A 13,601-nucleotide genomic window follows, 5' to 3' on the forward strand; every position below is an offset into this window, starting at 1 on the left:
TGTATTTGGCTAAGGTGTATGTAAACTTCCGACTTCAACTGTATATACTACTACGGTAATCAAGTCTTTGCCTGCATTAAAGGACGATTCTGTCTACATGAGTGACCTGGTCCGTTTCAGTCAAGTCTCTCACGATCAATCCACCTCCCGTTTGTTCACTTGCTCTCGCTACCTCCCTTGCTTTCCGGTCTAGCAGCGTGAGACGCTGATTCTCACATCAGAGAAGAAAGCCGGAGAATAGAGGAGCTCAGAGATTGAGGGAGACAGAAAAAGACAGAAATAAAGGGTTAGAGAGGGAGGAAAAATGGAGAGATGTCCGGTGAGAGAGAGAAAGATGTGGAATGCATCTTTCCCTCTTTTCTCCTCTGACCTTTGCTCAATTCCTATGTTTTTCTCGCCGCCTCTCCTATTTTTCTTCCATATACGTTTCCCTCTGGTTAATTTATTTTTTATGTCTGTGTCTATCCTATCCCCATCCTATTCCTTGTCCACTCCTCCTCCTCGTCTCTAGCTGGTGGAGGAGGATGCGTTGTTGGTGGGTCTGGACACGGAGCTACACGGGCCGGCCAAGTCTATGGGCATGACGGCGCTGCTGCAGACGCTGAGGAGAGCGCTCTACCATAAGTACCACCAGGAGGTGGCAGCGCTGAAGGAACAACAGTGTGCTGAGCTCACCAGACTCAGAGAAGAGTGGGTGCAGGAAAAGAGAGACAGAGGGAGAGAGGAAGGAAAAGAGGACGTGTGGTTGCAGGTGAAGCCGGACCCGGAGGGCATCAACGGGAGCAAATGCTATATCAAGGGACCCAGCACGGAGGACCAAGGCGACCAAGGTGTGCAGGAGAAGAGACACCAGGAGAGGGTGGAGGAGGAGATAGCTAAGGTAAGAAGTTTTTTTTAACGAAAAACAGAGTTATTGTAGGGTACAGACAAACTTAGGTATGAAATTCATGTTTTCTACATGGTTAAAAAAAACTTGATTTCCTAACGACGAACATTTTCGTATTCTGAACAACCTCCATTCCTGACGTGTTTGCATCTCTGAGGTCCTAATGTTCTTAGAAGAGTATGACCAAAACTGGTCTTGTAGAATGATTTAAGACTAACAAGCAAGAAAACATATCCTAAACATATCCATATGCACTAACTGAAACTAATTGTATGGATTTTTTCCCTAATAATAATGTAAAATTAACATCTGTACAAAAAGACTCATGTGAAGGCCAAATTACAGAGGAGGAACTTCTTGATGCAATTAAAGCCTTTAAGGCTGGGAAAACTCCAGGGCTAGATGGCATACCAGGGGATGTATACAAAACTTTTTTTAATATACACAGAGGACCGTTATTAGCATGTTTTAACCACTCCTATATAAATGGTAGATTATCAGACACGTGACAAGAAGGTCTGATATCATTATTACTGAAACAGGACCCAAGTGGTAGATCCAATCCATAAAAAAAATTGGAGACCTCTTATACTTCAGTGTTGTGATGCAAAATCCTAGCAAAATGCTTGGCGCATAGAATTAAAAAAGTAGTTTCAGATATTCTTCATCCTAATCAGACATATTTGCTCCAATGTAAAAAACCTAAGACATGTACTGGAAACAATAGAATACTATGAAATATCGGGGACGCCAGGCCTGGTTTTCATAGCTGATTTTGAAAAGGCTTTTGATAAAGTACAACTGGAGTTTATATATAAATGCCTAGAATATTTCAATTTTGGGGAATCTCTTATAAAATGGGTTAAAGTTATGTGTAGTAACCCTAGGTTCAAAATAGTAAATAATGGCTACATCTCAGAAAGTTTAAAACTACCTAGAGTAAAACAAGGTTGTCCACTATCGGCATATCTATATATTATTGCCATCGAAATGTTGGCTGTTAAAATTAGATCAAACAATAATATTAAGGGATTAGAAATCCATGGCTTGAAAACTAAGGTGTCATTGTATGCTGATGATTCATGTTTTGTTTTAAAACCACAATTAGAATCTCTCCACAGCCTCATAAAGGATCTAGATACTTTTGCTATCCTCTCTGGATTAAAACCAAATTATGATAAGATATTATGTATTGGATCACTAAAAAATGCATATTTTACATTTCCGTGTAGTTTACCAATTAAACGGTCTGACGGAGATGTGGACATACTCGGTTTACAAATCCCAAAAGAAAGACATGATCTCACTCCAATAAATTTTTATAGAAAGTTAGCAAAATAGATAAGATCTTGCTACTGTGGAAAGAGTAGCATTAGACCTCTCACTAAAGGCATCAATCATACAAAAGTTATACTTAAATCCAAACTGGTTCTCTAGTAAATTGGTAGGAATGTCATCCTATGTTCAAGAATGGCCTTTTTCCCTTTATTCAGATTACACCTGCTCACTTTCGGTTGTTTGAAAAGGAAATAATCTCCAAAATATCATCATTTTTTAAACAAGCCTTAGAAAGTTGGTTGCAATTTCAGTTTAATCCACCAGAAAAGACAGAACAGATAATGCAACAAATATTGTGGTTAAACTCAAATATACTAATTGATTAAAAAAAAGTATAATTTTTGTGAATGATATCATAAATAGAACTGGTGGAGTTATGTCACACATGCAGCTAACACAGACAAGTGGAAATGTCTGCTCTACCCAAAATTACTACCAACTAATTGCAGCCTTAATGGAAGAGGCAAGTAGAAGGGGAAAAAAGTAAGGAAACTTGTATGTTGGCCCTGTATTAATGAACATAAATGGTTAAAGAAAAATGTGATAAATAAAAACATTTACCAATTTCATTTAAGGACCAAAAAACTGACAGCTGTGCCATATAAATTGCAAAATAGTTGGGAATAGATTTTCGATGTACCCATTCCATGGCACATGGTTTATGAATTGATACGCAAAACAACGCCTGATTCAAAACTTATAATTTTTCAATTTAAATTACTGTACAAAATTCTTGCAACCAATAGAATGTTATATATATGGGGGATACAATCTTCCCAGCTATGCAAATTTTGCTGTGAGGAGACAGAGTCATTAGATCATTTATTTTGGTATTGTCCATATGTAGCTTGTTTTTGGTCACAGGTTCAGGAATGGCTGAAGAATTGCAACATTTGCCTAGAACTAACGCTTCAGATAGCAATACTGGGGGATTTGAAAAGCCATAGTCAATCAATCAATAACATAATTATTTTAGCAAAGATGTTTGTGAATTAAAAATAATCTGTAGAAGCTATGAGAATAGAAAGGTTCAGTACTTTTGTGAAGCATCACAGCTAAAAAATATATGGCAAATAGAAATCCAAAATGGATTGTGTTGAGAGATAATGGGAGGGGTTGAATGGAGCTGAAGGGTGGGACTAATAACAAGATAACCAATGGTAAACATACGGGGTCTGTTTGATTGTATATAGGTTCAGAAATGTTGTGAAATAGCACAGTTACAAATAGAAATCAAGCTGGATGGATAAAAACAAACAAAATATAACTATTGTAAAATAGATTGTGTCTGTAAAATGTGTATAATATGTATAAACTAAAGATAGAAGCCTAAGTGTTATTGTTTATTAGTTTACTCCAATTGGGGTGGGGTGGTAGGGTTTGCGGGGAATAATAAAGGTATTATTCTAAAAAAAGAATGTGTGTGTGTGTATATATATATGTGTGTGTGTGTGTGTGTGTGTGTGTGTGTGTGTGTGTGTGTGTGTGTGTGTGTGTGTGTGTGTGTGTGTGTGTGTGTGTGTGTATGTATATACAGTGGGGAGAACAAGTATTTGATACACTGCCGATTTTCCTACTTACAAAGCATGTAGAGGTCTGTAATTTTTATCATAGGTACATTTCAACTGTGAGAGACGGAATCTAAAACAAAAATCCAGAAAATCACGTATGATTTTTAAGTAATTAATTAGCATTTTATTGCATGACATAAGTATTTGATTAGCTACCAACCAGTAAGAATTCCGGCTCTCACAGACCTGTTAGTTTTTCTTTAAAAAGCCCACCTGTTCTCCACTCATTACCTGTATTAACTGCACCTGTTTGAACTCGTTACCTGTATAAAATACATCTGTCCACACACTCAATCAAACAGACTCCAACCTCTCCACAATGGCCAAGACCAGAGAGCTGTGTAAGGACATCAGGGCTAAAATTGTAGGCCTGCATAAGGCTGGGGTGGGCTACAGGACAATAGGCAAGCAGCTTGGTGAGAAGGCAACAACTGTTGGCGCAATTATTAGAAAATGGAAGAAGTTGAAGATGACGGTCAATCACCCTCGGTCTGGGGCTCCATGCAAGATCTCACCTCGTGGGGCATCAATGATCATGAGGAAGGTGAGGGATCAGCCCAGAACTACACGGCAGGACCTGGTCAATGACCTGAAGAGAGCTGGGACCACAGTCTCAAAGAAAACCATTAGTAACACACTATGCCGTCATGGATTAAAATCCTGCAGCGCACGCAAGGTCCCCCGCTCAAGCCAGCGCATGTCCAGGCCCGTCTGAAGTTTGCCAATTACCATCTGGATGATCCAGAGGAGGAATGGGAGAAGGTCATGTGGTCTGATGAGACAAAAATAGAGCTTTTTGGTCTAAACTCCACTCGCCGTGTTTGGAGGAAGAAGGATGAGTACAACCCCAAGAACACCATCCCAACCGTGAGGCATGGAGGTGGAAACATCATTCTTTGGGGATGCTTTTCTGCAAAGGGGACAGGACGACTGCACCGTATTGAGGGGAGGATGGATGGGGCCATGTATCGCGAGATCTTGGCCAACAACCTCCTTTCCTCAGTAAGAGCATTGAAGATGGGTCGTGGCTGGGTCTTCCAGCATGACAACGACCCGAAACACACAGCCAGGGCAACTAAGGAGTGGCTCCGTAAGAAGCATCTCAAGGTCCTGGAGTGGCCTAGCCAGTCTCCAGACCTGAACCCAATAGACAATCTTTGGAGGGAGCTGAAAGTCCGTATTGCCCAGCGAAGGATCTGGAGAAGGTCTGTATGGAGGAGTGGGCCAAAATCCCTGCTGCAGTGTGTGCAAACCTGGTCAAGAACTACAGGAAACGTATGATCTCTGTAATTGCAAGCAAAGGTTTCTGTACCAAATATTAAGTTCTGCTTTTCTGATGTATCAAATACTTATGTCATGCAATGAAATGCAAATTAAATACTTAAAAATCATACGTGATTTTCTGGATTTTTGTTTTAGATTCCATTTCTCACAGTTGAAGTGTACCTATGATAAAAAATTACAGACCTCTACATGCTTTGTAAATAGGAAAATCGGCAGCGTATCAAATACTTCTTCTCCCTACTGTATGTGTATGGATATATTTACCCCAAAAATATATGGGGGATTGGAAATGATGCAGACAATTACCTTGATGGAAGCAACAATCTTTCCGCAGTATTTAGCTGATCCACCCCTTAAGAATTTAAAATAAATAAAAAAATGTAAAAACATCCTTGAGAATATTGGTGAGTTCAGGCATTTGGCTATTTTTTTTATGTGCAGCCTTTGTATGTTTAAAGCACTAACTGTATCTTAGGGCGTAGTGAATCCTGTGAACTTCAAAAAAATAACACACACGGTGTCGTAAGTACTTATGTACAAAGCATGTATTCTAACCTGCTCCAAGGTGTTTTTGAAAGGAAGATGCTCTTTTAGCATTTATTTGTGAGGAGCAGTGCTTTTAGTCATTCTATCTAGATTGAATTGCCTTTCAAATTTATTTGAAAATATACATTTAAAAATGTTTTGCCTTTCACTTGTCAACATTACATTTAAACCATTCCACTATGATGGGCTCATACGCATATCTCCTAGGTCATAGTTCAGATGTCGGTGGAGTTTGCCCAGCAAAGCGAATTGGCCCGAATAACCAAGAGCGCCCGCGAGACCACCTCAGCCATGCAGACCCAGTCCGAGGAGGACGAGGCAGGGGTGGAAGAGGAGCAGCAGACCACTAGGAGCTCACTCACCAAGGGCATCTCTCTGGAGGAGGTGCAGAGGAGGTTCGTGGAGGAAAAAGAAAGGCTGGAGAAGGAGCTGGAGGAGAGGACTGCGGAGCTCCATGGGATTAAAGAGCAGCTTTGCCGCAGAGGTCCAGGATCTGAGCAGGTTAGCATTGGGGGATTTCTGGATAGTTTTTGATTTGCACAGTAGCATGTGTTCATTGTTTGTATTTGGGGTTACAACACCTAGGTTGGCATTAGTTGCTAAGATGCACAGGCTTAGTACTTGGATGCGTTTTTAAGCTCTTCGAAACATGCAATCTAACCACATGAAACCACTCTCCGTAGAAGCTGAATGTAGTTCTGTGTTAAATGACGAGTTTGAAAATGAAGTGAAGTGATTTTCATTCACCTGCCAAGTATTGTCTCGTCTAACCCATTGCTCTCAATATTGAGAAGCACTTAGTGGGTTAAACCACATGATCGCCTAGGGAGGGATATTATTATACCTCACATGGTGTGGTTTGCTTTGTACAAACCCTTCAGGGCCCTTTTGAAGGATAACACTGTGTCCTTACACTCGTTGTCTCCCTCGCTCCTTCTCCTTCTAGCTCTTTTTCTCAATACTTTTTTAGCCTAAGCCATAGCCTACTAACACATGTCCAAAGTGTTCCTAATCGAAGAGGCTGTGACGTCTAACCGAAGATGCTTCACTTGGCCGCAATATTGGCTACACCCACAGGGGTCTTATTTTCATTAGGAAGACCGTAGCCTGTTTGCTAGCATTGTCACTAAAAGTATGTATGAGACATAAACTGACGCAACGCCAAAAAGTATATGCCATAGTAACTTTTCGTTTAGATTTTTGGCATTGCTAAAGGGTCTAGCAAGCCTCAATGTAACAGTGCTTGCTTACTTTCCCTGAAAGCGTACAGTAGATATTTCTATGTCCTCATAAGTGGTAAGTGTGGGAGAAAATATAAGCACCATTGTGGTATGATCTGAGTACTTGAGCTGTCATTCGAGCCCTGTGTTTTACACGCTTGAGATACAGTATTTATGCTGATTTTAAATATTCATTTATTTTGAAAGCTCACTGTGTGGATGTCCTGCTCACACTCATGGTGTGCTGCTGACACACACACACACACACACACACCCACACACACACACACACACACACACACACACACACACACACACACACAAACACACCCCTTGCAACGCCAAGCTTTTCACAAAACATTTATTGCATGATTAGGCATTACTTGCATGATGACGTTGGATGCTGGGTTTGATGTTCATAATGTGACGAGTCCTCCTAACACACACTAAAGACAAATCCTGTAATGTTGAAGACAACTTGGAAAATAAGTTGTTTACGGTTGAAGTCGGAAGTTTAAATACACCTTAGCCAAATACATTTAAACTCAGTTTTTAACAATTCCTGACATTTAATCCTTGTAGAAATTCCCTGTTTTAGGTCAGTTAGAATCACCACTTCATTTTAGGAATGTGAAATGTCAGAATAATAGAGAGAATGATTTATTTCAGCTTTTATTTCTTTCATCACATTCCCAGTGGGTCAGAAGTTTACATACATACACTCAATTAGTATTTGGTAGCATTGCCTTTAAATTGTGTAACTTGGGTCAAACGTTTTGGGTAGCCTTCCACAAGCTTCCCACAAAAAGTTGGGTGAATTTTTGCCCATTCCTCCTGACAGAGCTGGTGTACCTGAGTCAGGTTTGTAGACCTCCATTCTCCCACACGCCTTTTTCAGTTCTGCCTACAAATTGTCTATAGGATTGAGGTCAGTGCTTTGTGATGGCCACTCCAATACCTTGGCTTTTTCTGTCCTTAAGCCATTTTGCCACAACTTTGGAATTATGCTTGGGGTCATTGTCCATTTGAAGACCCATTTGCGACCAAGCTTTAACTTCCTGACTGATGTCTTGAGATGTTGCCTCAATATATCCACATACTTTTCCTCCCTCATGATGCCATCTATTTTGTGAAGTGCACCAGTCCCTCCTGCAGCAAAGCAGCATGATGCTGCCACCTCCGTGCTTCATGGTTGGGATGGTGTTCTTTGGCTTGCAAGCCTCCCACTTTTTCCTCCAAACATAACGATGGTCATTATGGCCAAACAGTTCTATTTTTGTTACATCAGACCAGAGGACATTTCTCCAAAAAGTACGGTCTTTGTCCCCACGTGCAGTTGCAAACCGTAGTCTGGCTTTTTTATGGTGGTTTTGGAGTAGTGGCTTCTTCCTTGCTGAGCGGCCTTTCAGGTTATGTTGATAGACAGTGGGGAGAAGAAGTACTTGATACACTGCCGATTTTGCAGGTTTTCCTACTTACAAAGCATATAGAGGTCTGTAATTTTTATCATAGGTACACTTCAACTGTGAGAGACGGAATCTAAAACAAAAATCCAGAAAATCACATTGTATGATTTTTAAGTAATTCATTAGCATTTTATTGCATGACATAAGTATTTGATACATCAGAAAAGCAGAACTTTTGTGATTTTCTGGATTTTAGATTCCGTCTCTCACAGTTGAAGTGTACCTATGACAAAAATTACAGACCTCTACATGCTTTGTAAGTAGGAAAACCTTCAAAATCGGCAGTGTATCAAATACTTGTTCTCCCCACTGTAGAACCTGTTTTACTGTGGATATAGGTGCTTTTGTACCGGTTTCCTCCAGCATCTTCACAAGGTCCTTTGCTGCTGTTCTGGGATTGATTTGCACTTTTCGCACCAAAGTACATTCATCTCTAAGAATTATAATTTATCTACTTCCTGAGCGGTATGACGGGTGCGTGGTCCCATGGTATTTATACTTGCATGCTATTGTTTGTACAGATGAACGTGGTACCTTCAGGCATTTGGAAATTGCTCCCAAGTATGAACCAGACTTGTGGAGGTCCACAATTTTTTTTCTGATGTCTTGGCTGATTTCTTTAGATTTTCCCATGATGTCAAGCAAAGAGGCACTGAGTTTGAAGGTAGGCCTTGAAATACATCCACAGGTACACCTCCAATTGACTCAAATGATGTCAATTAGCCTAACAGAAGCTTCTATAGCCATGACATACTTTTCTGGAATTTTCCAAGCTGTTTAAAGGCACAGTCAACTAAGTGTATGTAAACTTCTGACCCACTGGAATTGTGATACAGTAAATTATAAGTGAAATAATCTGTAAACAGTTGTTGGAAAAAATTACTTGTGTCATGCACAAAGTAAATGTCCTATCCGACTTGCCAAAACTATAGTTTGTTAACAAGACATTTGTGGAGTGGTTGAAAAATGATTTTTAATGGCTCCAACTTAAGTGTATGTAACCTCAGACTTCAAATGTAACTGCAATTGCCGGATTGTGTTTTTTGGTTGTCAGGGTTGTTCATAGCTGGAGTTTGCATGCATTTAGGCTACTTTTCCCCCTTTGTGTGTGTGTGGAAGAGGTTGCATGTTTAGAGACATGCACCACCAACTTGACAAACGTGCACAGGCGATAGGTGTTTGCTCAGCTACCACATAGTGTTCACACCACTGCATCACAAATGTTCTAACATTTTGAGTCGAAGCATCAAACTGCCATTTTATGTCATTGTGAATGCGATCATTTTGGTCATTGAATAAATTAAGGCTACTTGCTTTTTTATTGCAGATGGGATATTCCTCTGAGGGAGAGAGTGAGAGAAAAGCAAGTAGAAAGAAGGAAAGAGCAAAAGCGCAAGTGAAAAGCAGAGTCTCACAGAAAGAAAAGGTAATGTTTTTATTTTAAAGTTCAGTTGCACCTCTACTACTTTCCACCTCAGCCTAAATGACATCAGAGTTGCTCTGAGTCCATAGTGATGATGCAGTTTTTCAGTGTTTGATGGAGACTTACTATCAGTAGTGCGAGTTGGAATGTCTTCGGAGTTGTGTTCAGAATCCCTAAATGATATTCAGTGTGATTAATGGAGACTCACTTTCAGTAGTGTGATTTGAAATGTCTTCGGGCTATTTTTTTGCAACCAGCCCCCGAAGGCACCTTGATGTGTTTAGTTATTAATATGTTATACCCTCAGTACATTAAATCCTATTAATCTATTGACTGCGTTTACTGACGTTCAGTTGGCACTATGTGCTCTTTGTATAATATCCTAACTTATTATGACATGAAAAGTACCTACTCTTTTCGTTTCTAATTTAAATGTCAAACTGTTAAATCTCAACCAAATGACGAAATATAAAGATTGAAGCTCAAAGGTAAAGAGATTGTTGGAGAAACCCCAACAGCCTTCAATGGTACACACAATGTGGTCATTTAGGAATGAACATGAACATCTCTTGATTAGCGTTCTATCGGAATGAGCAGCATTTCTGTTCCCTCACCATGAGAGGGAGCCACTCTACTTCCTGCATCAGCCCTTGACTCTGGTGCACCTGTTGCCATAACAGCACAAAGATACTAGTGTTTCCCTAGCTTCCATGGATTTGTGTGTGTGTGTGTGTGTGTGTGTGTGTGTGTGTGTGTGTGTGTGTGTGTGTGTGTGTGTGTGTGTGTGTGTGTGTACTAGTGCGCGCTGCGACTTTCGTCTGATTTGAATCCACTTTCCTTATAATGGTCATGCCTTCAGCTTGCCTGGCCGTCGCCATCTCATGTTTCCAGGAATCGTCAACACAGTGTGAAAGTCTGTGCTTGTCTGTTAACGGGTGATAATGACAGGGCTGTTGTCGTTCTTCTCCCTCCTGCCGGTCCATCCACTGAAGAAGAGGGGAGAAGAGGAAGGTGAGGAAGATGAAGAGGTCAGGAGGAAGAGGGCCATGGGTGGAAATATCTCGTCACAAGATAGAGAGGATGACTCTTCTTGTCCAGATCATCAAGTCATCACTACTGAGAGGTATGACTAGAGAATGATAGAAATGTTCTATACTTTCAGTTTCATTTATATTGTAGAGAACATAATTAACTCTTGTGCACGTGTCATGATTTTACCTCTGCACATTTATTGTATATTTTTGACCAGAGAATTGTTTAATTTTTTTATACCCACATTCAGTGCCTTTGGAAAGTATTCAGACCCCTTGACTTTGTCCATATTTTGTTACGTTACAACATTATTCTAAAAAGGATTAAACATTTTTTTAATCCTCAGCAATCTACACACAATACCCCATAATGACAAAGCAAAAACAGTTTTTTAATTTTTCCCCCCAAATGTATTAAAAAGAAGAACCACACACATTATTTACTTAAGTATTCAGACCCTTTGTTACGAGACTCGAAATTGAGCTCAGATGCATCCTGTTTCCATTGATCGTCCTCCAAATGATTGTCTCGCCTGGTTACCAACTACTTCTCTGATAGAGTTCAGTGTGTCAAATCGGAGGGCCTGTTGTCCGGACCTCTGGCAGTCTCTATGGGGGTGCCACAGGGTTCAATTCTCGGGCTGACACTCTTCTCTGTATACATCAAATGATGTCGCTCTTGCTGCTGGTGATTCTCTGATCCACATCTATGCAGACGACACCATTCTATATACTTCTGGCCCTTCGTTGGACACTGTGTTAACTAACCTCCAGACGAGCTTTAATGCCATACAACTCTCCTTCCGTGGCCTCCAACTGCTCTTAAATGCAAGTAAAACTAAATGCATGCTCTTCAACCGATCACTGCCCGCACCTGCCCACCTGTCCAGCATCACTACTCTGGACGGCTCTGACTTCAATAAACTTTAATTTGATTTGATATTCTGTCACGTGCGCCGAATACAACAGGTGTAGACCTTATAGTGAAATGCTTACTTACAGGCTCTATCCAATGGTGCGGGAAAAAAAGGTGTGTGTGTGTGTGTGTGTGTAGGTAAGTAAAGAAATAAAACAGTAAAAAGACATTTGAAAAAAAGAGTAGCAAGGCTATATACAGACACCAGTTAGTCAGGCTTATTGAGGTAGTATGTACATGTAGATATGGTTAAAGTGACTATACATATATGATGAACAGAGAGTAGCAGAAGCGTAAAAAGAGGTGTTGGCGGGTGGTGGGACACAATGCAGATTGCCCGGTTAGCCAATGTGCGGGAGCACTGGTTGGTTGGGCCAATTTAGGTAGTATGTACATGAATGTATAGTTAAAGTGACAATGCATATACGATAAATAGAGAGTAGCAGCAGCGTAAAAGAGGGGTTGGGGGGGCACAAAATGCAAATAGTCCGGGTAACCATTTGGTTACCTGTTCAGGAGTCTTATGGCTTGGGGGTATGTGGATAACTACAAATACCTAGGTGTCTGGCTAGACTGTAAACTCTCCTTCCAAACTCACATTAAGCATCTTCAATCCAAAATTAAATCTAGAATCAACTGACTATTTCGCAACAAAGCATCCTTCACTCATGCTGCCAAACATACCCTCGTAAAACTGACCATCCTACTGATCCTCGACTTCGGCAATGTCATTTACAAAATAGCCTCCAACACTCCCCTCAACAAATTGGATACAGTCTATCACAGTGCCATCTGTTTTGTCACCAAAGCCCCATATACTACCCACCATCGCGACCAGTACGCTCCCGTTGGCTGGCCCTCGCTTCACTCTCGTCGCTAAACCCACTGGCTCCAGGTCATCCACAAGACTCTGCTAGGTCAAGCCCCGCCTTATCTCAGCTCACTGGTCACCATAGCAGTACCCACCCGTAGCACGCTCTCCAGCAGGTATATCTCACTTGTCATCCCCAAAGCCAATTCCTCCTTTGGCTGACTTTCCTTCCAGTTCTCTGCTGCCAATGACTGGAATGAACTGCAAAAATTACTAGCTTTAAGCACCAGCTGTCAGAGCAGCTCACAGATCACTGCACCTGTACATAGCCAATCTGTAAACAGCCCATCCAACTTCCTCATCCCCATACTGTATTTATTTATTTATCTTGCTCCTTTTCACCCCAGTATCTCTACTTGCACATTCATCTTCTGCACATCCCCCATTCCAGTGTTTAATTGCTATATTGTAATTACTTCACTACCATGGCCTATTTATTTCCTTAACTCCCGTATCCTACCTAATTTGCACTCACTGTATATAGACTTTTTGGTTTCCTTTTTTTCCCTACTGTAATATTGACTGTATGTTTGTTTATTCCATGTGTAACTGTTGTTGTATGTGTCGAACTGCTATGCTTTATCTCGGCCAGGTCGCAGTTGCAAATGAGAACTTGTTCTAAACTTGCCTACCTGGTTAAATAAAGGTGAAATAAATAAAATAAAAATTCTACACCTTGATTGGAGTCCACCTTTGGTAAATTAAATTGATTGGACAAGATTTGGAAAGGCACACAACTTTCTATATAAGGTCCCACAGTGCATGTCAGCACAAAAACCAAGCCATGAGGTTGAAGGAATTGCCCATAGAGCTTTGAGACAGGATTGTGTCAAGGCACAGATCTGGGGAAGGGTACCAAAAAAATGTCTGCAGCATTGAAGGTCTCCAAGAGCACAGTGGCCTCCATCATTCTTAAATGGAAGAGGTTTGGAACCACCAAGACTCTTCCTAGAGCTGGCTGCCGTCAAAACTGAGCAATCAAGGTGCTTACCAAAAACCTGATGGTCATTCTAACAGAGCTCTTGAGTTTCTCTGTGGTGATGGGATAA

The 13,601-nt window shown here is 40.8% G+C and overlaps 1 protein-coding gene across 8 annotated transcripts in view; it reads left to right on the forward strand.

Annotated features, from left to right (window-relative positions):
• The window catches only part of LOC129819955 (A-kinase anchor protein 9-like), a 137,727-nt gene that overhangs the window by 52,199 nt on the left and 71,927 nt on the right, over window positions 1-13,601 (forward strand). For 6 of the 8 annotated variants that reach the window (XM_055876688.1, XM_055876696.1, XM_055876690.1 and 3 more), the window contains 4 exons: window positions 512-880; window positions 5,833-6,126; window positions 9,639-9,737; window positions 10,727-10,857. In XM_055876688.1, coding sequence (XP_055732663.1) covers window positions 512-880; window positions 5,833-6,126; window positions 9,639-9,737; window positions 10,727-10,857 — 893 coding nt within the window. The remainder of the gene's footprint in view (window positions 1-511; window positions 881-5,832; window positions 6,127-9,638; window positions 9,738-10,726; window positions 10,858-13,601) is intronic. The other 2 variants (XM_055876689.1, XM_055876691.1) reach the window with 1 other exon arrangement.

The sequence above is a fragment of the Salvelinus fontinalis genome, chromosome 22 (assembly GCF_029448725.1).
Source record: "Salvelinus fontinalis isolate EN_2023a chromosome 22, ASM2944872v1, whole genome shotgun sequence".
NCBI lineage: Eukaryota > Metazoa > Chordata > Actinopteri > Salmoniformes > Salmonidae > Salvelinus > Salvelinus fontinalis.